The 22394-nt window shown below is 52.7% G+C and overlaps 10 protein-coding genes across 10 annotated transcripts; 4 read left to right on the top strand and 6 right to left on the bottom strand.

The window, feature by feature from the left end:
- Positions 1–1572: 1572 nt before the first annotated feature.
- TrAtP1_001311 (uncharacterized protein) lies at positions 1573–2815 on the bottom strand (the record flags this gene model as incomplete). Its single annotated transcript, XM_014086146.2, has 4 exons — positions 1573–2023; positions 2102–2315; positions 2376–2566; positions 2679–2815. 4 exons carry the CDS (start codon positions 2813–2815, stop codon positions 1573–1575), a joined length of 993 nt encoding a protein of 330 aa, XP_013941621.1.
- A 1195-nt stretch (positions 2816–4010) lies between these two features.
- On the bottom strand, positions 4011–4334 carry TrAtP1_001310 (uncharacterized protein; the record flags this gene model as incomplete). The annotated part of the gene is made up of 1 exon (XM_014086147.2): positions 4011–4334. The coding sequence occupies one exon, from the start codon at positions 4332–4334 to the stop codon at positions 4011–4013; it is 324 nt and encodes a 107-aa protein (XP_013941622.2).
- A 1370-nt stretch (positions 4335–5704) lies between these two features.
- On the bottom strand, positions 5705–6809 carry TrAtP1_001309 (uncharacterized protein; the record flags this gene model as incomplete). Its single annotated transcript, XM_066110935.1, has 2 exons — positions 5705–5711; positions 6550–6809. 2 exons carry the CDS (start codon positions 6807–6809, stop codon positions 5705–5707), a joined length of 267 nt encoding a protein of 88 aa, XP_065967008.1.
- Positions 6810–6814: 5 nt separating this feature from the next.
- On the top strand, positions 6815–7138 carry TrAtP1_001308 (uncharacterized protein; the record flags this gene model as incomplete). Its single annotated transcript, XM_066110934.1, has 1 exon — positions 6815–7138. One exon carries the CDS (start codon positions 6815–6817, stop codon positions 7136–7138), a length of 324 nt encoding a protein of 107 aa, XP_065967007.1.
- Positions 7139–8735: 1597 nt separating this feature from the next.
- TrAtP1_001307 (uncharacterized protein) lies at positions 8736–12290 on the top strand. The gene is made up of 3 exons (XM_014086149.2): positions 8736–9973; positions 10043–11115; positions 11177–12290. Exons 1-3 carry the CDS (start codon positions 9563–9565, stop codon positions 11883–11885), a joined length of 2193 nt encoding a protein of 730 aa, XP_013941624.2. The 5' UTR covers positions 8736–9562; the 3' UTR covers positions 11886–12290.
- Positions 12291–12516: 226 nt separating this feature from the next.
- TrAtP1_001306 (uncharacterized protein) lies at positions 12517–13161 on the bottom strand (the record flags this gene model as incomplete). The annotated part of the gene is made up of 1 exon (XM_014086150.2): positions 12517–13161. The coding sequence occupies one exon, from the start codon at positions 13159–13161 to the stop codon at positions 12517–12519; it is 645 nt and encodes a 214-aa protein (XP_013941625.2).
- Positions 13162–14872: 1711 nt separating this feature from the next.
- On the bottom strand, positions 14873–15229 carry TrAtP1_001305 (uncharacterized protein; the record flags this gene model as incomplete). The annotated part of the gene is made up of 1 exon (XM_014086152.2): positions 14873–15229. The coding sequence occupies one exon, from the start codon at positions 15227–15229 to the stop codon at positions 14873–14875; it is 357 nt and encodes a 118-aa protein (XP_013941627.1).
- A 745-nt stretch (positions 15230–15974) lies between these two features.
- TrAtP1_001304 (uncharacterized protein) lies at positions 15975–17869 on the top strand. The gene is made up of 4 exons (XM_014086153.2): positions 15975–16186; positions 16245–16368; positions 16441–16531; positions 16599–17869. Exons 1-4 carry the CDS (start codon positions 16170–16172, stop codon positions 17597–17599), a joined length of 1233 nt encoding a protein of 410 aa, XP_013941628.1. The 5' UTR covers positions 15975–16169; the 3' UTR covers positions 17600–17869.
- Positions 17870–18458: 589 nt separating this feature from the next.
- Positions 18459–19828, top strand: TrAtP1_001303 (uncharacterized protein; the record flags this gene model as incomplete). Its single annotated transcript, XM_014086154.2, has 2 exons — positions 18459–18780; positions 18852–19828. 2 exons carry the CDS (start codon positions 18459–18461, stop codon positions 19826–19828), a joined length of 1299 nt encoding a protein of 432 aa, XP_013941629.1.
- Positions 19829–20266: 438 nt separating this feature from the next.
- Positions 20267–22150, bottom strand: TrAtP1_001302 (uncharacterized protein; the record flags this gene model as incomplete). The annotated part of the gene is made up of 3 exons (XM_014086155.2): positions 20267–21129; positions 21199–21652; positions 21722–22150. 3 exons carry the CDS (start codon positions 22148–22150, stop codon positions 20267–20269), a joined length of 1746 nt encoding a protein of 581 aa, XP_013941630.1.
- Between the last annotated feature and the right edge of the window lie 244 nt (positions 22151–22394).

Genomic DNA, 22394 nt, shown 5'->3' with positions numbered 1-22394 from the left:
GTACTGGAACACATATCCGCCACAAAACCGATCGGGTCATGTCGTCGTCGCCGCCTTTCCATCAATCACCGCCACCCCATGCACACATGCAGCACCAAATCGTGTGGTGGGCATATGAGATCCTCGCCTGACTCTGATCTGGGGGCGCCCCTTTGATGGGCGGCTAATGCATAGCGAGTGTTCAAAAGTGCGGACGGGGCAAGGGATGTTGCGCGATATCCGATCGGTGTGCATATGAACAGAGACAACGAGAGGCAAAGGCAACAGAGAGACAATCGCGAGGCTTTGGCTGCGCGGGGATGGGGAGGCTTACAAACGCAAGTTGACGACATAGAAATTGGACAGGGCCGCCTCGTTGCTGCAAACAGAAGCGGATCAAAGACAGCGGTGTTCAAAACAGAGTATCAAAGTGGATAACAGAGACAGGATAGGACAAGTCGCCAGACCAGGGTGTCGAAGCCAGGGTTGACCTGTCCGCCATATCACTCTTTCGTGACGAGACATTTGGCGGCATCTACACCGTAACTGCCAACATTCCCGGTCACCCGCTCTTTTCTTGGTGTCCAACGGTTATCGGAATCTGCTTCTGTGGCGGCCCAAGCATGGCAAGGCTTAACGGTTTGTCTCCAAGCAGCCACATCGCAACCCAACCATCCCACCTCTTTTCATGTGACCTAGTCCCAGGGAATTCCCCTCATAAACCCGCACCCAGAGACCATCCCAGGTCTCCTTGTACCAAGACGGTGGAAGAAGAAAGAAAGAAAAAACACCCAGCCCATTAACAACCATCAAATGCCCGTTTTCGTTATTCAAGATCCAGAGGCGAAAGAAAACGGGGGGAAAATGCAAAAAGAAAAAGTGGATATCTGCCCTTCTTTAGATACTACCCAAGGAAATTGCCAAAACAGGATGATGCAGCCCTTGCCGACCTTTGTCCGCTTCCCAAGTACCGAGCCAGCGCCGTGGTTCTTCCCATTAACCTCCAATATGTTTTTGATTTATTCTTGCTTTATTTTTTCCGGTCCCATGATGCGATTATTTTCCTAGATGCGTCGTATGCGAGTGATGAGATGGTAGGTAGTAGAGATGTGAGGAATTGTGTTGGTCAGGAGAAAGGGGAGGAAATGTGCAGCGAACGAGTAGGGATGAAGAAGAAGAGAATGTCCAAGAGGTGTGATCCCCTTCACACCATCTTCTGCTGTCTAAATAGCTTTTTTTTTTTTTTTTGGCTTTCAACTCCTTGACAGGTGACGTTGGTTTAACACACTGCCCATGCCAATAGCCCCAAGAGATGAAGATGGAGAATGAGAGTAATAAGTACTCAAGAGTAGATGGGAGTAGATGGCGTCGTCATTCATCGTAGTGAAAGGCTCTTTCCAAGAAGAAACCATTGCATCATAAGACGTATGGTGGAGAAGGACATCAGGTACTTTATGCCACAAGGGATGTTGTTTCTCATCGACACACTCTTCTGATTCCTTCATTCATTATTCCGTTTTCGCTTTGTTCCGTCGTCTTGCCGCGTAAAATGATGTCTCGTTCGCATCACATCTAAACAAGGCAGCAATGCCATCATAGGGGCTTCTGTGCCCAGACTACCCCCCAGTCGAGGAGAGCATGGATTTTGTTGTTGTCCATGGCCATAAGAGTCTCCTGACACAGTTGTCGTGCCTCTTCTTCTGATATTCCCAAGTCTTCGTGCCTGATGAGTAAGGCCGCGGTCCAGTCGATGAGGTTGTCCTGGTTGAACATGCCCATTTCCCTATCTCTTGAGCGCCGCGACCATCTGCCAACGGGAATCGGGGTATGCTGTTCTTGAATGTTGACGAAGCCCATGTCCCGGAGAATTTGCGGCAATCTCGGGGGAAGATAGAGCTGCCAGCCATATCGTCTTGCGAACGGTCCGTCGTTTACGAGGTCATATAGGCGCTGAACGGGATGATCTGTTGCTACAGTGCCGTCTTCGTACACTAGAGGTATAAAAAGATCGTGGCATTCAAGCCACCCGCCCGGTTTCAAATTCCTATGGCGTTTGGTCAGAATATTCTCTTACTCGCGGAAGGGGTAAAAGGCGAAGGACGGGGAGCCATCATCATCTTACTCGAAAGCTCTTTGGAGAAATAGTTCGGGGTTGCGAACGGTTTGTATGACTGATCTGGTATGGATAAGGTCGGCACCGGCGTAAATTCTCGTCCAAGGATGGTTTTCATCATCGAGATCCTCTACCCGAAATTCAACATTTGGCGGAGACCAGGGAGGTTGGATAGCTGAAATGTCGCTTCCAATGACACGAGCACTGGGGTATTTCTCGGCCACTTTGTGATTATGTTAGCTGACGCATGAATCAAATGGCATTCAAATAGCTCTTGACGAACCGTCGACAGGCCAAAATCCAGCGCCCGTGCCCAAGTCGACAATCTTCTGGGGGTTGCTGCCGATCGGTGAGATGAAGAATTCGCCGCCGAGGAGGTAATCCGAGTAGAGCCTGTGCTTGAGGTGCTCACGGCCCTGTTCTGTGTCGTCGTTTGGTAGCCCATATCGTCCCTCAAACCATCCCTGATACCGTCTGGCTACTGGTTAGCATTCATCCACTTGACTCGGCTTCTTGTCTTTGATTCTTCTTTTCGTCATCTACAGGAGGTAGGTAGCAGTGTATCGGGGCTTCATCTGTGACGTACCTGCCATTTCGGTATCTGTGAACCATCTGAGCGGTGTCGATGGATGTGAATTCAGAAAAGTCAATGCTGTCGGCATAGTCTGACGTCGAGTCCTCGCTCGAGCCGTGGTGATCGCCACCCGACCCCTGGTTACTCATGATCGCCTAGTGTATACAATAAAAGTGCCTTGAAGGCAAAAAAAAAAAAAAAAAAAGTAGAGAGGAGTGGGCGGGGGCAGAAAGAAGAGAGAGAATTTCAGAGAAGCGTGTGAGTTGTGAAGGCGTTCCCAAACCAGTTGAAGTTTTCTGCCAATGCAGACAAGCCCGTCGAGCAGAAGGCTGTAAGACGATGCCTACTGGGAAAGAGTGAGGAGGAGAAATGAGTAGAGTGCGCCTTCTGTGTTAGGGAGCCAAGGTCGATCTATTTTGAGACGGAAGTGGAAAGCTCCAAGAATGATTTGCAGAAGTGGGTGGTCCAGCCAGAGGAGGGAAGGGAAAAAAAAAGGGCTGAAAGGGTGCCTCGATCAAATTGGCTACGGTACCATAAGAAGGCAAATGAGCCACGCCCCCAGAAACGAGAGAGCCCGAGCCGGAAGCAGAAATTTGGCACGGACGGAGAAGGACGCAGATTCCAGAAAACCACACGCGCACTATACACACCCAGACGAGACCGAAACACACAAAACGCAATGTCCTAGAGGCCCAGTAGGCTGGATCCAGCGTCACCGGTCGGGTCGGTGGGCACTCTAGGATGGGACCCGGCGAGGCAAGGGCTTCCTGCTGGCCAATGCGAGGCGCTCGTGGCAATCCAGAGTCTCTGTGCGTGTTAGGTCGCTCTCCCAGCGGCTTGGGATGGAGGGTCAGACAAGCACATAAGCACTGCCCTGACAGCTCTTATAGGCGGTGCGGTGCGGCGTCAGACAAGGTTCAGCGCTGGCAGTCAAGGGCCGGGCCCGCGGCAGGGATCCGGAGTCGAGCAGAAGAGGTGCTGGACGACGGACGGGAAAAGGAGATGCGGCAATTGAGCAGAGCCAGAGTCGTGAGGATAGAGTCGAGACGGAGCTCTGGCAGGCTGGACGGCGGGAGTCTGCTCAGTTTTAGCTGTACATGCGCAGGCGCGGTCCCCTGCTGCAGGCTGGAGGTACTGCTACCTCAAGGCATGTGCGCAAAGAGGACCCTCTGGGGGCGTGGAGCAGAGCGCCAAAAGCGAACAAGAGGGCGTGGCTCCAGGGCAAATAGGCTTCGGCTGTGATATGTGCGTTGGCCGTCGGTAGCCAGCGATCTGGGACGGACGTGATAGCGGGGTGGAGAGCAGCGGCTGGTTTTTCTTAGCAGGTTCCGTATTCCTGGGCCGTCATGTCGGGACTTGAGACCAAGTCGGCGGATTGGGAAGGGAGGGAGAGCAGCCGGAGTCATGGCGAGAGAGGAACGCAGAAGCGGCCAACGACGACGAGCAAAAGGCGGGGGCCTCTAGCAGCTCTAGCAGCTCGTCGAGGGCCTTTCCCGCAGGGTTCTGGGCATGGCTGCTAGCAGGCATGGAGTGCATATCTGATGCAGTCGGTTGAGGTGCAAGCCCGGCCTGGTGGCGCATGTGGCTGAAGCAAGCCGCCAGAGCAGGACCAGAAGATGCCAGAAGCGAGCGGCAATGGCATGCAGCGGCGGAGTTAATTGGCAGCATGGCGAGTTCTGGCTGTCAGTTCGATTCATGGAGAGGCCTTTGCAAGACGTAATGAATGCGCGGTTGTACCTGGTAGGTACCGGGAATGACCGCTACAAGAGGGGCGGGCAGCCTGGTCCGAGCAGGCAGTACCTTGGGTATGAGACACTAAGGCAGCCAGTCCAGACGGGACCTGGAGTGGACTTGTGTCGTTTCACGGCCAAAGAAAATCTTCCGATGCGATGCGCCGAAGAGAGCAATATACCTGCTGTGTACGGAGTACGTGAGAGATGTTCCGACGTCTTTGTTGCGCCTCGATCCCCATTACCTTAGTATAGGTACTTACTACTAGTAGTACTACTAGTACCTACCATCTCGGAACCACCTCTGGTGAGCTCCTGCCATCTCTTGATTGGTAGAATCCCAGGCAGGTAGGAGCAGTCAAGGCGAGCACTAATGCCGACTATAGACTGAGCAGGAGCGCTCCAACTCCATATCCCAGAGGCATTGGCGTACTATCTAGGTATGTGCAGGAAGGAACTCACCTTTGGAGGTGTGGTAGCCCCGGCCTGGCAGTACTAATGTAGGTACTTGCCTGGTATAGTTCCTGCCTCGTTGCTGGGCACAGCTACCGACCGCCTTTGCGTGGGCCGCGACTGCTACGGCGGTGTAAATGATGCGTGCGGCTACTAACCGAGCGAGCTCCTTTGCACTCTGGGCTTCCAATGCTGCTTTGTCAAAGGAGCCTGGCGCCTGAGAGAAGCATCAAGGAGCATCGAGACACCGAAACGCCACATGCCAGAGGCAGAGACGCCGTTCCGGCTCGTTGGCATCATGATGAGTACAGACAAGGAGCGTCAGAGCAGCTAGCTGCTGGGCCACTAATGATGCCATGGTGTGCACTCCATCATGCGCGAAGCAACAGCTCATTGCATGGCTAAGGCAGTGGACCGTTCCGCTTAGCAGCTCAGCGCGGGCCATGGCCCAACAGCGTCTCAGGTCCGCTAATACAGTGCATTAGTTGGTGGCTGTTTGGATGATTGATACAGTAGGTACATGTACTCGTACAAGTACGTGAACGGAGCACGACTTTTCCGACCTAGTGCGCATGCGCCCTGCCAGAGACTTTGCTAGTACCAAGACATAGAAATCAATATTATACTCGTAGGTATCGATAATCACGAAGAGGCAGGGCGTGGGCAAACGAACAAGCAGAGACAGAAAGAGAGACGGCCATGTAGCGCCGTCTAGTTCGTCGCCAAGCCAAAACCATCGCCAAGCTCCCCTGGGCGGCTTGTCCTGAGCAAGTCTACCGCCTTAGTGGTGGTGTAATACTTGGACCTACCTACTCTTCCGAAGCAGCCACCAGGGCTACAAGCAAATAAGCGAATCTAGTGGCTGTTCATATTGCTTCAGTACAGACGACACTGATACAACGGTCCTGGACAGGCTGGCGAGGTCGTCTTGCATTTAAATCAACAGCAGTCCAGACCCAACGCTGCTTGGCTTAACTGTGCGCACCCCCCCTCTTCCGAAAAAAAAAAAAAAAAAAAAAAAAAAAGACAAAAATTTCAACAGCCGGACCCGACAGTCTGGTGCGGTGTGTCATCCTCTGGCTGTCGGGGAGTGGGAGAAAAAGACCCGGGGGGGGCGGGAAAACCAGCGTGGCAGCAGTCCACAGCTTGACACGAGCGGGCGTCTAGGCGCTACGCAAGGCCCTGGCAGCGTTCCGGCAGGTTCCCTTTCTCGGCCGCACAGCGTCGAGGAGCTGCGAAGCTACGAAATAAGGGCGGTGAGCAGGCCACGGACGTGGCGGCGCCACTCTAGACACCCGGACTGTCGAAGCCAGAATTGGACACTCCTCGCTCTGCGGCACAATGCAAGCCCGCGGATTACGGCCAGGAATGCGGCTGCGCTGCACTCCGGGTCTGTCTCAGCAACAGGCAGCTGAAGGGCAGAGCAGCCAACGCGTACCGGCCTGGCGGTAGAGACTGACGGGGGTTTTCTCGGCTCGGAGAAAAAACGCCGTCGTCGTCTTGTGCTGTGTCATCTCATCTCATCTCATCTGCGAGTGCGCGAGGGGTCGGATGGGAAACAAGAGGCGGCAACGAGCCAACAGCCAAGGCCAAGCGAGGCATCCTGGATGCACTCGGCAGTTCCGCAAAAGCTACGCGAGCCGTGCAATGTCGGGTGTACCGCTACAGGGCATCCCGATGCGACTGCAGCAGGCACGCACTGGTACCGACGGTGCGGCAGCGCTCTGGAAGCCGCACGCCGGGCGTTGGGAGCAAACATGTCGCTGTACTGTAGGCACAAGATGCATTCGTCCAGTACCTGTACTTGGACTTGGCGCTGCCAGCTCCAGCACGCGGCTAAGAGCACCGGGTCCCACCCTTCTGCCTCCATCTGAGGCTGATCTGCTACAGCCGGCAGCCGGCCCAATCCCAGTCCCAACGCCTCGAAGCTGGCGGCGGGGTAGAGCCTAGACGCCGACATGGTGAATGAAACACGACCAGCCAGCCATCCAGGCCAGTCCACCCGGCAGATGTGCAGCGTGGCTGGCACCGGACGCCTCTTTCGCAGCACTGATTTGCGCTCCCAGCAGGCTCGCGCTGGCTTTCACATGCCTCCCTCATCCGGGCCAGAAATCAAACATCCGTCGAGTTCGGTGTCAGCAGCAACCTGTCCAGCCCACGCAATGGACGCCCTCTGCCGTCTTCCGCGCTCGAGTCCCAGGCGCACAGGCGTGCATGAGACGCATACGAGCATCAACATCGTACCATTCGTTGAATGGAGCCATCCACACCCTCCCTGGAAAAGGGTAGGGGTCAGAAAGGGTCTCTGGTCTCTGGCCTCTGCTCTCTGGTGCCGTCGTTCACCACACGGCTGGTAGAGAGGTTCGTGTTGACCATTCGGAATTATTACCAACATGATTAGTTCAGCCTCTTGTTCCAGCAGAAAGATCCCTATACTTGACTGTTTCTGACATTATGCCGCACGTCATTCACTGTACTGCCTGGGCCTACCAGCTACTGCGGATATCACAAGAGATGCCAGGATAACGAGGGCCGCAATACGGTACTAGCTAGCAGATGCTCTCTTCGGATCATTTCTTGCAAGCTTGAACCGTCTAGAAAAGAAGTAGATTGGTCGTCTCTTCCCCCCTTAAGAAACCGGATAATCGGTAGTAGTGTATGAATTTCCCCCAGACATGATCATGAGTTGTGCGATAATAAGTTAATGTGGTAGCTCTACGAGCTTGTTACTTTAATGGCTTTAACTAGTACGAGACGCCAGTGTTGCCTCGACTCTTACGAGATGTTATCTTCCCCTAGTGGTCATGAAGAAGCCAGCACTGGCCTCCATCTATGGACTCTTGTTTTGCTGTAATCTTAAAACAAGCTTCCTACCTCAGAGGCCGCTCCCTCTTTCTTGCCAAGGCAGTACTGCCACCTTGCATCGGATTTCCCGCCGAGTACTCTCGTATCCACTCATGTCACGCAGTTTCAAGTCCTCCGAAGAGTGTGTGGGTAAAATGGCCTTAGCTGCAGACTGAGTTGTCGTATATTTTTCCCTTTTAAACGGGTGCCGTATCATGGACCAGTAGATGAACCCACCGTTGGACTGTAGACTACCTATACCAGACATTACGCTGACTGTATTAATCTATTTGACAGCCGAGCGGGCCGAAATACATCTACTGTAGTATGACTTGCCCATTGCCAGCAATATTACTTGCATTGGGCGTTGGGGATGGACATCCGGCCTTGCAGCAGGTGAGAGGGGGATGATATATAGATTGGGTAAAAAGGGCGTTGGAAATTTAACGGGATACAGGACGGATACGGCCATCCCCTTTTTGGCCCGGTCCGAGGCAGGTGTCGCATGTATTAGGTATTTATTCCCTTTTTTCTTCTTATAGACTTGCATTGCTGAATGGCTAGTATCTCTACGAGCTTTTCTCCCTTTTTTTTTTTTTTTTTTTTTTTTTTTTCCTTCTTCTTCCGTCCTTGTTCTTTAGTGTAGATAAAGGGCGCCTTCTCATGCATTGCATCTGCATTGCAACAGCAAACGGTTAGTGGCGAGGTTTGGCAGCGGGTTTTTTTCCTCAATCGGCCTGGAAACAGTGACAAATAACTGGATAGGACCTAATTAAACAAAAAGTACCAAGCTTTATCGACGTGGATACGGAAAATCGGGGAGGGTCTAGGCATATGCACAACATTTCACTCACTTACATACAAGTACATGCTGTCTATTCGCACCAGTTTATGGATCGGATTTTCTTTTGCCAGTTTCGCGGCGGCGTTCCGCATTCGCGCCCCACTTTCGTCGAGGACCCCTCCATTGATGCTTCCCGCTAAAGCTCGTCGCGGTGCGCGTCATTCAGTGGCTGCGTTTAATGGCCAAACGCGTTTTCTAGCGCAAAAACATGCCATCGTGGGCTTCGAGATCTCTGCAACGCAAACAAAAAAAAAAAATTAGAGTGTGTTGCCTTACATAGCCTTACAGCAGCTCGGCATAGCATCAGCGTCAGCTTCAGCATTTTATTTGCTCTTGGCCTTTTTTTTTATTCTTCTTACGTCTTGTGTATTTTCGCATTGATATGCTGCATCTGCTTTTTTAAAATCTTCTTCTCCACTTGAAACAGCCCTCCCATATTACATGTGCTATGCGCTTTGACGGCCCGTGTCTGACGCCAGTTCCCTTTTCTGTCACGGCCAGGCCAGGATCTGGGCGCGTGAACAGGGCAATTGTCTCCTATTCAACAAACAAAGAGAACAAGAGCTTTGCCTTGCAGCTTCCAGTCCATCATCCTCGACAGATTGGAGCTTCCACTGGGTTTTGATATAGCTACAGACGTACAGATTCGCCAATCCGAACCATGTATCTACCGCGGTCCCTGATATCGAAGCTCTACTCGCATCTGCAAAACACTCGCCATCCTCTCTCTCCGCCGGTATTGATCCTCGTCGCCCTCGAGCCGGACGCCCTCTGCGCATGCCGAATCCTCGCCCGCCTTCTCAAACATGACTATATTCCGCACAAGATCCAGCCCGTCGCGGGATACAATGACCTGGAAAAGGCTGGCAGGGAGCTGGTCGTCCCGATGATGGAGTCGCACGGCGGCAGCGGAGGCGTCGTTGTTTGCCTCGGCGTCGGAGGCATGGTCGACCTTGGGCCGCTGCTGGGTCTGGAGCCCGAGGGCGAGGAATCTCCCTACAGCGGCGTGGAAGTCTGGGTGCTCGATGCGCATCGGCCGTGGAATCTGGCCAACGTTTTCGGCGGCTTCCCTCTCGAACCTGTCAACCAAGTATCAAGCTCGTACAAGTCGAGGAGTCCAATTGGAGTCTCAGGGGGGGGCAATCGATCGGGCATACAACTCGGGCAGGGGCGGAATTGTGGTGTTCGACGATGGCGACATTGAAGGCGATCTCACGACGGAACGCAAGGCATATCTTGCGCTTCTGGACATGCCAGACATTGAGGGTCAAGACGACGACGACGACAATAACTCTAGTGAGGATGACGATGACGAGGATGACGGTGATTTTGGCAATGAATCTGCTCATGCGGGGCAAAAGAGGAAGAGCTTGAATGAAGATGATTCCAGCGACGACGATGAGTCGCGGCCTCGCCAGCGGCGAAGAAGCAATTCCGTACGTATATAATACCAAAGTGCTGCTGCTGATTCATTGTGACGCAATTCTAACCAGACATGCACATAGTCGAGTTCGATAGTCGGATCTCCTACCCGACCGGAGCCCAGGGGTCTGCTGTCTATCCGAGATCCTGGTCCTATACTGTCAAGCGATCCCGTCGAACCCCCATCAGGCGCCCAACCCTTGCCCGCCGCTTCAGCCCGTGCTTTGAGAAAACGACTACTACGAATGCGACGAGAAAATGAGACCGTCTTACACCAATACTACAAGATGGGCTCGTCTTTTGCCGAGCCCATCTCATCAATGATGTACTCTTTAGCCTCCGAACTAGGTCGCGATGACAATGACCTTCTTTGGTTGGCAATAGTGGGCGTTACATCCATGGAGCTATATGGAAGGTCGTCAGCAGGGGTTGCTGCACCTGTTCGGTCTGGAGGTTCTGGGAAGCCATCAGGGTGGTTTGGTGTACGAGGTGCTCGTCTACGGCAACTCTTGCGAGATGAGGTTCGGAGACTAAATCCACCGGAAGTCGCAAACGGAAAGACAGTCCCTGAAAACAATGGCGTCATACCAACCACGGCGAGGAATCCTGAAGACACAGGGATCCGTCTCTCGCCCGAGCCAAAGTTTCTCCTGATTCGACATTGGAGCCTCTACGATAGCATGCTACACTCACCATACCTATTCTCTAGGCTAAAAACTTGGAGTGAACCGGGCATCAAACGACTGCACAAGCTTCTCGCCAAGATGGGGGTCAGCTTGGCGCAATGCAAGCAGAATTACACTCACATGGATATGTTACTAAAGCGTGAGCTCAGAGCGAAACTGTTAAAATACGGGTCTCTCTACAACCTCGACGAGATGGTTCCCTCGGTCGACACTGATGGTAAAGATCGAGCGGGAGCCAAGGATGGATGGGGCTTTGTCCGAAGTTGGGGCTGGCGCGCGACTCTCAGTGCTCAGGACGTCGGTGTCGTGATTGGTGCACTATTGGAAGTGGGCAGACACGCTCAATCTCTAGAAGCGACAAATCCAGGGCCAAGCCAGATGACGCGGGAGATGGAGGACGAGTTGGAACTGGCTGCCCAAGGCGATGAGTGGATTACTCGGTTTTGGGAAGCTTATGACGCGTTGGAAAAGTGAGCTAGATTCATTTACAATTGTGGAAGAAGAGATAGGTTGTACTGACAAGTTTTGTAGCATCGACGCGCTGAAAGCTGGACTACCGACCGCACAATTCCTACACCGTGCAATCTACCGAACGGGAACATCACTCATCAACAAGAAGCAAATCAAGCACCTTCGGGCTTTCCGTATGTGTGTTGTCAAGGATGGCCCGGACGTAGCTCTCTTTACCCACCCAGCGGCGTTGACAAAACTAGCTCTCTGGATCGGAGAAGCATTAGCCGAGCAGGAAAAAGAATCACAAGGAAAGCTATCTCACGGTGGCCGTGGAACACCCCTGGTGGTAGCAAGCTTGAACGAGAAGCGCGGAGTTTATGTCGTCGTCGGCACAGGTGGCGGTGGTGGGCCAGATGCCGTCTTCATGAATAGAGCGACCAAGCAGGAGAGACAGGCAAACAAGGACGCCAAGACCAAGAAGAAAGAAGAGGCTCGACAAGCGAAAGAAAAGATTAAACAGGACAAGCGCGCCGCTCGACGGGCTGCCGCTAATGACGATGACGGCGACGATGACGAGCTGGAGACGGAGTCTGAAGGGTCAGAATCATCGGAATCAGAAGATGATTCGGATGATGATGATGCGGAGAATGACCGGGGCTATGGCCTAAACAAGTTTGGAAATGCATTCCAAGAAGTCGTCTCCGAGACGAGTGCGCGCGTGAGAATCGACAGCTTTGAGCATTCTGTTGTGGAAGTCAAGAAGGAGGACTTGGGGGGGCTTTCTTGAGAGTCTGAGCATGAAGGCTGTAGTTGGTTGAATATTTTTTTTTTTTGTCTATACTCTTTGAAAAATCTCTTTATTTTACTATTTATTTGTATTTTTTCTCGTGGGTGTTACAAGGTGAGCGGGAAAGGATATTGAAATAAGACATGGACCTGAATGGATGGGATGATGGGAGTTTATGAATTGGCAGCTGTCTGGGTATGAGAAGCATAGAGATTGAAGACGTTTCTTCTTTTTCCCCCCCTTTGATTGCATCTATCATTGTATGTCCTCGTGGTAATTGATTTGTTTGGCCCTGCTGTTTTTTTCCTGTTGGTTCTTATGTTGGATGTTACGAAAGCGCTGCTATACCTTACAACTAGATGATTCAGAAATATTTTCATACGATCCCCAAAAAGAGACAAGTTCATTCACACGCACATTTGCAAGGCATGTATTGATGCGGCAATTCTTTCCATTTTTTCCCATGTTATTTATCACGATCCTACATACTCCCTCCGCGTTCCATGAGAGCGCCAGATCAACTATCTCAACGCCCCTTTATTGATATCCCATTTCGTCTCATTCCTTTTTTTCCTTTTTTCTCTCTTTTCACACTCCAACAGTTAGTTATATCCTCTTCATCCCCCCGTTTTTAACCGTTAATGACAACGTTGAGACCGCTGCTCTGGAAGCCCTGGTTCAGCGCCACGACGACTTGCTTGGAAGTGACCATTGACAAATCAGCCAGTGTCTGGAGGACGACGACTTGGGAGAGCAGCTGGATCTGTTGAGCGCCGTTGAGGCTGTTGATCTTGCCAACGTTGAGGACGCCATCGAGGCCGAGCTGGGCGAGGGCGCCGCTAATGGCATCGCCAAGGCCGTTGTTGTTATTGTTGTTGTTGTTGCCGCCCTTGCCACTGCCTTTGCCTTTGCCCTGGCCCTGGCCCTTTCCTTGATCCTTGCCCTTGCCCTGACCCTTGCCCTTACCGTTGCCTGCTGAGGCAGTACCGTTGCCAGCAGCGGGAGGAGGAGCAGCATCGGTGGCTGCGGGGGGAGGAGGAGGAGCAGCGGTGGCATCGGTAGCTGCAGGAGGAGGAGCAGCAGCGGTAGTTTCAGTAGCCGCGGCAGGAGGAGGAGCGGCGACTGAATCAGTGGCTGCAGGAGGAGCAGCAGCGTTGTCCGCACCGGCCGCAGAAGTTGTGGTAGCAGCAGCAGCAGCAGCGCTCGTGGTGGTAGCAGCAGCGCCCTTCTTGTCAGCAGCGGCATCAGCTGCAGGGGGGAGCCGCGGTGTTGGCATTCAGGGCAACCAAATCTCTGGCGAAGACGACATCGACGGCGTGCTCAAAGAAAGATCGAGCAACAGGAGCATCCTGAATCTCCGAGCGAGCAGCGATAGGCTGAGCCGGAAGAGCTGTTGCCAGGCCAGCGGCAGTAAGAAGAAGGACTGAAGAAGGCTTCATCTCGAATGATGTGAAAAAGTGAAAAATAAAAAATAAAAAAAAGTTGAAGATAAGAAAGTCAAGGAATGGTTCAATCAAGCAGAGGTTTCAGTGAATCGAAGCAACAGAGCACAGCTCTTGTTGAGGAAAAAAGGAGAAGAATTGAATGTAAATGAGTGAAGCGCAGCGACCCTGAGGAAAAAAAAGAGAAGAAACAAGAACTGAGGGGGGGCGGCGGAGAGGCATAATATACTCCTCTTCCATCTCGTGGAAAGAGGATACCTCGGATGATTCCGTGGCCAAGCTTTGGACCAAGCTTCGTTCTGCTTCGACCTCATCCGAAGCCTGGCAGCTAGGCAGCGAGGTATCATCGCTTGCGCGCTCTCCCTGAGACCGGATGTGGTGATATCCAGAGGCTACATCCTGGGGATAGAGCCCCTGGTCGGTTGGGTGGTTCCTGGCTCCAATGCCGTTCCTGATCTCGGCTGATCACCGTAATGTCATGGGATACTCCATAATACCCCAATGAGGACTGGAGAGACTCCTGGGCTGGATGCGGTGGAAGCCAAGCTTCGTGAATCGGAAAGACTGGAGGATTCAACGCGAAACACGAACCGTCTCCCAACAAAGGCGATTGAGAAGACGAGTGCAAATGATGCGACACAAAGTCCAAGGCCCTCTCAGTGTAAGTCAGCAAAGCTCAAACTGAGCCATCGCAGGATTGGGCATGGTGCGGGTTGAGAAGGCTGAGCGATGGTCAAGGTGAGGCGTCGCAGAAACGGCTAGGGGCCCTGCTGAGGAAGGCTGCCGAATGCGGCAAGTGTCGCTGTATGGGGCAACAAGCTGTCAACGCTCTGCCGGCTCCCACGTTTGAGAGGCCGCGGGGCAGGTTTCAGGCCCCGGCGACTCTCAGACACCAGATCGCCCGGCAACAAACAAAGCCGCACACAGGGCCAAGGTCTGGATGGCGGCAGCAGTGTGATGGCTGTGATGGCTGTGATGGCCGTGCAGCTGCTGCCAAGGAGCCGCTCGGTTGGGGTCGCGCCAGAGCGTCCCCTGTTTGGAAGTTTTCTCGGGACGTTTCTCACCACCAGGTTGAGAAATCCTTGCAGAAACATAAACGACGCACCCCCGCCTTACTTACAGGCTTATTGCTAAGGTTTTCAAGGTTAGTTAGAGTTATCTCTAACAATAATCAAGCGATAATTCTGGTATTGGTGTGACCAGCTATCTCTTGAGGTTTCGGCTGTCTGCGGAGGCGCCCGGAGGACGGAACCTATAAGAGCTTGTGAGCTAAACATAGTAACAAGGACAATTCAAAAGACACAAAGCTCGATAGATGACATGTCTCTGTATAGTTTGCTGTCACAGTTGTGCCCAAGTCAGGCATGAAACAAACACCGCATCTCTCGGCCGGCCCTGTTGAGTCGGTCCAGGCACATTAGACGCATTGTCGATTTCTGCCTCAATTCACTCATTCACAAAACGGTCTTGCGCTGAAACTCGGCACTTTTGGCTCATTTGTCGGTTTGTTTCTTTTTATTGTTCTTTTTGGGGTGGTATCAATCGTCATCTGCTTGCCCTCGTCTTGTCATTGGTGGCGTGGAATCCAAGCCATTCTCCCAGCATGCCTCCGGGCTTTGGTACTGGGCACTCTCTCTTTGCTCGCTCCTCCGCATGCTCAAAGTCGTCGTCCGTCGTCTGGCTGAATTGCACAAGCCCGTCCTTTGCAACGATAGCGTCCCTGCTCCTCCATCTCTTCCGTCTGCCGTTCTCGTCGACGATAATCTCCCCATCGGCGTACTTGGTCCGCGGCACCGGGCATGGCAGAACATGCGGCAGCGCAACGACGAAGAAGCTGGCAATCAGCGTCGTAGCGAAGAGGGACGAGGTCATGCGCGACCTGGGGTGAAGATGTGGTGTCATGGCTGGGCAATCCCCGGGAGTTAGCGGGATTGATCGGATGTGGTGTTTGGAGCTGCAAAGTTTGCCATGTTAGTCGAGCTGCTTCGATACCGGCGACAGCCAGCCATTGGGGGCTCACAAGGGGATCGTGGCATGTTCCTGCTGGCCACGATACACGCCCAATTGGAGGTTGGCGATGAGCGTCTTCTTAGGAGCAGAGCCCAGGACCCATAGCTGCTGGCAATTCGAGCGGGCAGGAAAAAGACGCCCGGTGGTGCAGAAGCGATTTCCCGATGATTCGATAACAAGCTCTCTGATTGGCTGGGCGCCTAGCTTGGAGCTAGAGGTTGCCGCATCCGGAGCGCGGCGCAACGTAATTCCTTCGGGCGTCCCAAGCACTCGGGAGCCGCACTTTAATAAGGTGCTGAAGCGCTAAAGTGTCCACTGAGAGCTGTAACCCTGCCAGGTCTGTATCAAACGCTTGAAAGCGCGGCTTAGATGAGAGGACCTCTGCCTTGACTACCTTTACATAAAGCAATCATGATATAAAGTGATACAAAGTAGTAGTGTTGTGATTATGCATCTTGTAAATTGAACAACTAGTTTCTAAAAAATTCATGTTGAGATTTGACAGCGGCTGGCGCAGTACTAGTAGTCACTGAACTCAGAGGCCGTACGCAGTACCGCAGTATTAGCGCAATAGCGGGCATGCCACTTTAATCCTGAGAGCAGAACGCGATAGCGCCGATCCATTTTTAATCTTCAACCTCTCTTATCTACCCACGCGACTCTGCCTTTTCCAATATCAAGCGAGCATTGGCTACTGCTTGATCTTCAGCGACTGATCTCCGAGACATGTTATAGCCGCCTTATTATCCGATTCGAGTATCGCTGCATCCCGACCGGCGCACCTCTCGTGCGACCTCTGTCGACCTTTCACCTTTCTCTTGCCTCTCCCATCATGAGCGATCTCGACAAGTCAGTCTCGCTTCAACCTGGCCTCGGCGTGCTGATTGTCCACTAATGCCGTCTGCAGGGCGATCGCGCAACTGCGCTCATGCCGCCCCATTCCAGAAGACCAGGTGCGGGAGCTCTGTCACCGCGCCAGAGAGCTGCTTATCGAGGAGGGCAACGTCGTCACCGTGACGGCGCCGGTAACAGTGAGCCTCTCTATCGACTCTCTTTGATATAGCAAGGATGGGCGTTGACCAAAGATTGCGTGTAATGATTAGATATGTGGTGATATCCACGGCCAGTTTCACGATCTCATGGAGCTGTTCCGCGTCGGCGGCGACGTGCCCGACACGAATTATCTCTTTATGGGTATGGCATCTCCTTTCAACCCTTCTGACTGCGTATCATGAAAACTAACACTTGTGGAATTTGTTAGGTGACTTCGTCGACCGTGGCTTCTACTCTCTCGAATCATTCTTGTTATTGCTTTGTCTCAAAGTCCGATACCCCGACCGCATGACACTGATACGCGGCAATCACGAATCTCGCCAAATAACGACGGTATATGGCTTCTACGACGAATGCCTTCGCAAATACGGCAGTGCAAACGTATGGCGCTACTGCTGTGACGTTTTTGACTATCTCGCCCTTGGCGCCATAGTTCTGGGAGCGTCCAGCACTCTCTCGCCTGGCATGCCGGATGACGACGACACCGAAATCGAAGTATGCGATCAAGCAGGCTCCATCATCAGCCGCTTTCCTCGGCAGCGCGCCAACCAATCAGCGTCTCAAGAGAAACTCGAAGCTCCTAACAAAAGCACAGCAGACAAGACTGGTCCGCCTGGTTCAGGAGCGTCAGGATCCAGCAGTGGAAGCGTGGGCAATCCGACAGGAGCCATTCTCTGTGTGCACGGTGGATTGAGCCCGTTGGTTGACACAGTAGACAAAATACGGCTCATCGACCGGAAGCAGGAAGTCCCGCACGAAGGAGCCATGTGTGATCTGCTGTGGTCCGATCCAGACGAAATTGACGGTTGGGGTCTCTCGCCCCGAGGCGCTGGGTTTTTATTCGGAGCCGATATTGTCAAGGTTTTCAACCATCGGAATGATCTGAGTCTCATTGCTCGTGCGCACCAGCTGGTCATGGAGGGATTCAAGGAGATGTTTGATGCCTCCATTGTCACCGTCTGGTCAGCTCCAAACTACTGCTACCGATGCGGCAATGTTGCGGCCGTGTTGGAGCTTACAGAGGATGAGTCAGGTACAGGCATTTTCCAGAGGACAAACGGAGATGTAGGCCGCAGTTCTGGCGCCGTTATTGAGTCGAGGGGTGGCCCGAAGAATGGCCCTGCTCGACGATATCGGGTATTCCAAGCTGCGCCCCAAGACTCTAGGGGGATGCCAGCCAAGAAGCCAGTCGCTGATTATTTCTTGTAAGATAGAGATTGCTTGTTTCTTTTTTTACTGCCATTTAGAGGCTGCTTCTTCACGCCCCTTGGTCAAGTTACCATTCCTGTATATTTGGTAATCAGTCCTATCCAAGCGCAGCAGAGGGTTGTACGAATGTTTTTACTTTTATTTCCATTTTCTGGAGGGCGAATATACATGTACTTGGGTTACGAATATTGCTATGGCGTAAGGGGTTTTCACATATTTATATATAGCACTAGACATCATAATGATACCGTGTATTGCCTGGCTTTGAAAGATGTTTTTTTGTTTTTTTTCAGTGTAATTGAATTATACTACTGAATGGTTGGCTGCATCATCCGAACAATTACCACTGTATATACTGGTGACACGAGTTGTTTGTTGTAGATTAGAATGCTATGAAGGAAGTATAACATCATAAGGGCCACAACAAAGTTAATATATAAAATCAGCGTCAAGCAGCAACAGATTATCTGGAAGGCTGAATCACAAGAGAACTACGACTATTTCATATACTAACAAGCTTTCCTTATTTTGTTCCATTATGCTTATTCCTGATCAAGCCTACCTCTATGCAGAGAGCATCTCTCAACTGATAGTTGATAGAGTCAAGGGTAGCTCAAGCAGACATCAACCGTAGGCAAGAGCTTAGTCATCACACCCGCTGTCATGTCAACCCCACGGCACGCGGGGCAAGTCGCCGATTCAACCTTCAACCTAAACCAGCTCCAGCTCCACACGCTGCTTCATCGTCGCCCATACAACACCACACTCTTCACCTGTAGGACTACCCCAGCAGCAGATTTTCCCTTCACGAAGACGATTCTATAGCGGTATTAGCTACGGGCAGCTCCCCTTCGCCACCATGGATACTGCTAGCACCGCGAACCCGGCGAATCCTCCAACGTCCCTCAAGAACCCCAGTGAAGGCTCGCTGCTGTCTGCCCAGAAGAGCTCGCAGCTCCAGGCTGTATTGCATCCGCTGGTGCTTCTCACAATTTCCGACTATATCACACGACACACACTCCGAGAGAGCAAGGGCCCTATTATCGGAGCTCTCCTGGGCCAGCAGAATGGCCGAGAAATCACCATCGAACACGCTTTTGATTGCCATACCCAGGAAGCTCCGTTGATAGCGGGAGGCTATTTGATTGATCCTGTAAATTTCAGCTCAAGATTAGAGCAGAGTACGTCGACTCCAACATACGACAACCCGAGATCTGCTCAATGCCTTGCTAACCGCTGCATTTGCTTCCAGTGTGCCTTGTCCACAAGGATCGAAAACTAGACTTTGTCGGCTGGTACACCTTGCTGCCACCGTCAGGTCCCTCATCTACCGTCTTGCCTATCCACAGCCAGATCCTCGAGGGCTGGAACGAATCTGCCATTCTGCTGGGCTTCCATCCCCAAGAGGTCATGGAGCACTCGGTTGGCGGTAAACTGCCGCTGACCATCTACGAAAGCAACTACGAAGTCGACGATGCCAAGGCTGACAACGATGGAGAGGATAAGAAAATGGAAGATGGAGATACCTTGCTCAAGCTAAAGTTCCGAGAGGTGCCGTATTCCGTCGAGACCGATGAAACCGAGATGATTAGCATGAACTACGTCGCTAGTGGTGGTGGAAACGCCGCTGCTAGTGCCCCTGCGTCAGCTGCCAAGGATGAACGACCTGCTCGCTCGATTGAGTCAAACGGAAAAGGAAAACGAAGGCTAGTGGAAAGCGAGGTTGACGAGAAGAAGGATGAGCCACTGGATGATGCAACAGTTCTCACGCGGGAGGAGGATGAGATGCTTGCCTCGTTGACGGCCAAGGCAAACGCCATAAAGATGCTGCACTCTAGAATCCAGCTCATCACTGCTTACCTGGAGCGTCTACCACCTTCTTTTATCACCGGAGCTTCTCAAGAGGAGAGCATGGATACGGACTCCAACAATACCACACCGTCGTTGAACGTCATTCGACAAATTCAAGCTCTCATCAGTCGGCTCGACCTCGTCATCCCTTCAGACAAGGAAGCTTTCGAAAAGGAAGTACAGAGCGAGACAAACAATGTCAACCTTGTCGGGCTGCTAAATTCCATCATGCAGGGTGTAAACCAAGCACGAGACGTGGGCAAGAAATTCCATGCCATTGAGTCTAGCAAGCATGCGGCAGCTAGACGTGGTGGGACATCAGACTACTCCTCTACAACTGCGTATAACGTTCCAGGCACAGGCGATATACTCGTTTAGTGATGAAAGATGTCTGCGTGGCGTTGTAGAAACTTTTCTTTTAGCTTTCATTTTCTTTTTCTCCTGCTTTTAAAGGCATTATGACGAGGCGTTTTTTTGTAATAACACAAGGGAACGATTGGTAGATATTGATATGACGAGGACTGGCGTTTGGTGTGAGACAACTGGTGCTATAGGTACAGACATGCTGCGAAAAAAACAAAATGACACATATGGATAGGTGACTTTCTATGTCCATATTTCCATCTTTATTCGTTGACTTTAGCCCTTCAGTAAATTGATATAAACATGTGCTCGTCTGAAGGAAAAGAAGACTAGTAATTTTTTTAAGACAACAGCCACGCACACTTTTGGCAATCAAATAGCAAGTTGAGTATAGAAAGCGCATCATCCATCATATAATAATCATCTCTCTCATCTCTCTCTCACTCCTCTTCTTTAGAAAGTGCTCGTTGCCAGCCTGCTCGCCGCATTCCGCGCGTCAATTCGGTCCTCATCATCCTCTTCCAAACCAGCCAGGTTGCCGAGACCGGAGCCAAGCTTGCCTGATCCAGACTCCTGGCTATCTTCTCCTTCAGCCTCTTCGGCCAGCTTGCCGGCGCCGGACGTGGTGCGGCTCGTGGCGTCCGACCGACGAGGAACGCCGCTCCAAGCATCGCCCTTAGGACCCTGGCTGGCAGCGAGGCTGGTTCGTCGCACAGTGGGGTGGGATTCGCGACCTAGGCGGCTGAGGCCACCGGAGGCGTCGATGGACCGAACGTCTGCTCGGACGCTTTCGAGGAGAGCCAGGGTTCGACGCTCGGCTTCAATCTCTCGGAGGACGAGTTCGCGGATTTCCATACGCAGGTCGCTGGCTGTCCTGTCGAACCATCTGCGGCGCTCCTGGACGAGGGTCTGGGTGACTCGGCTTGTCTTGTTGAAGAGGTGGGTTTCGTTTGTCCGGGCCTCGTCAAGCGCCGAGATTGCCTCGTCGACCTTTTCGCGTCTGACGCTGGAGCTGGCTTTGAGGCGATCGGCGGCGTTTAGCTTGCTCCGCGTGACTTCCTGGGCTTGTAGGAATTCGCGGATAAGGATCTGTCGATTGGTGAGGGTCTCCTTGACGATGAAGGCATCCTGAGAATGATACTGGAAGGGGTCTCCAATGGTAGCTGCTTCGGCTGTGGCTTGGGCGGCGTGGTAGTCGCCAACAGTCTGAATGACTCGGCCAAGCTTCTTGTAGGCGTTTGCCAGGCCCGGATGCGGTTCCTGGACGTGCATGGCGCCGAGTTTCACACCATAATCAGACTCGGCAAGACCAAGGCCTGCAAGTCATGTAGAATTAGTATGATAGGAAAGGAGAATTTCTTGGCGGGCATCATGATTGATTTTACCTCTTCTAGCCTTGACAAGCTTGTCAACCTTGTGGCCTGCATCCATCGTGCCAAGATAAAACAGTTTAACGACGGGACGAGCCTCTGCGAGCTCAGGGGTATCGTCGGGAGGCGGAGCAAACTGCTTCAAGATTTTCCTGCGAACGCCAGTTGCGGGCTGCTTCCTCTTCACCAACGGGCTGTAGCCGAAATCACTCTCAACGAAAAGCACCATCTCGTCGTCTCTCATTAATACCTCGTTCCCGCACACGTAGTTGAACCATCTCTGCATCAAGGCCTTGACTCGGGATTCGTCCTCCTCTGTGCCGGCGCCAGCTGATGTGATGGCAGGAGGGACTGCGGGCACCAACGCCTCGGGATTGGCAGATATTAGGTGCTCGCCAAGCTTGACGAATTCGGAATGCAATCGTCGGACATCTCGGTACTGGGTAGTGCGGAATCTTGGCAGGTTTGTCTAGGAGAAGCGAGCCGGTTAGAATTTCTCGCAATGTTTTACAAGTGAGAAATAGGCAAAGCAGCTTACATGTACGTCGAATCTTAGAATGGGATCCTTCTTTCCTGTGCGCTCCAATCCTGTAATCTTCGCCTGCAGTCGGAATTGGGGCTGCGGGGGCTTTCGAGGCTCTTCCGGCTGGGCGTCTGTCGCAGCAGCTGGCTGCCCCTCAAATCCAGCAGACTGAGCAACATGCCCGGATCCGGGATGCGCAGCCAGTGCCGCCTCGTCCTGCTCTGCTGGTGCAGGCGTGGCTACACCAGACACTGGAAAAGAGTCCTCTCCGCCATGCACCAGGCCGTTGGACGATTGCGGGGTGTACGGGAACGCGGGGACAGGAGCATCGCCCGTGATGCTTCCAAAGGTCGTGCGATCATGCTGGGGAGAGGAGCCTGGAGTATTGCCCCATGGAGAAGCCGCCGGGTCTTCGGTCTCGTGTATGGAGGCGCTGTAGTCCATGATGAGGCGTTCGTTCCTGGTGGGCACTCTGGACGAGAGGCAATATTGGAGCAGGTATTGGCGGAGAAGGGCGAGTCTTGGAGAGGTGGGTGTTGGTTATGAGCGATTCTCTCACGATTGGGCGTCGCTCATGCCGCAAAGCCCGGTGAGAAGACGGCTGAAGATGAACGCGCAAAGCTGATGGCGTCTCCAAGGCAAGCTGGTTCGGTTCGGCTACGTAACTGGGCAGGCTGGCGACGACACC

This window comes from Trichoderma atroviride, chromosome 1 (genome assembly GCF_020647795.1).
Source record: "Trichoderma atroviride chromosome 1, complete sequence".
NCBI classification, from domain to species: domain Eukaryota; kingdom Fungi; phylum Ascomycota; class Sordariomycetes; order Hypocreales; family Hypocreaceae; genus Trichoderma; species Trichoderma atroviride.
Note: the sequence above shows the minus strand (reverse complement) of the source record. Positions and strands in the feature narration are given on the sequence as shown.

Excerpts from the sequence above, each read along its gene's own strand:
- TrAtP1_001304 (XM_014086153.2), top strand. Across the intron at positions 16,369-16,440 it reads CCGTGACGGCGCCGGTAACA|ATATGTGGTGATATCCACGG; the intron begins GTGAGCCTCTCT and ends TGTAATGATTAG. Across the intron at positions 16,532-16,598 it reads CACGAATTATCTCTTTATGG|GTGACTTCGTCGACCGTGGC; the intron begins GTATGGCATCTC and ends GGAATTTGTTAG.
- TrAtP1_001307 (XM_014086149.2), top strand. The coding sequence starts at position 9,563 with ATGCGCATCGGCCGTGGAATCTGGCCAACGTTTTCGGCGGCTTCCCTC. Across the intron at positions 9,974-10,042 it reads AGCGGCGAAGAAGCAATTCC|TCGAGTTCGATAGTCGGATC; the intron begins GTACGTATATAA and ends ACATGCACATAG. Across the intron at positions 11,116-11,176 it reads GCTTATGACGCGTTGGAAAA|CATCGACGCGCTGAAAGCTG; the intron begins GTGAGCTAGATT and ends CAAGTTTTGTAG.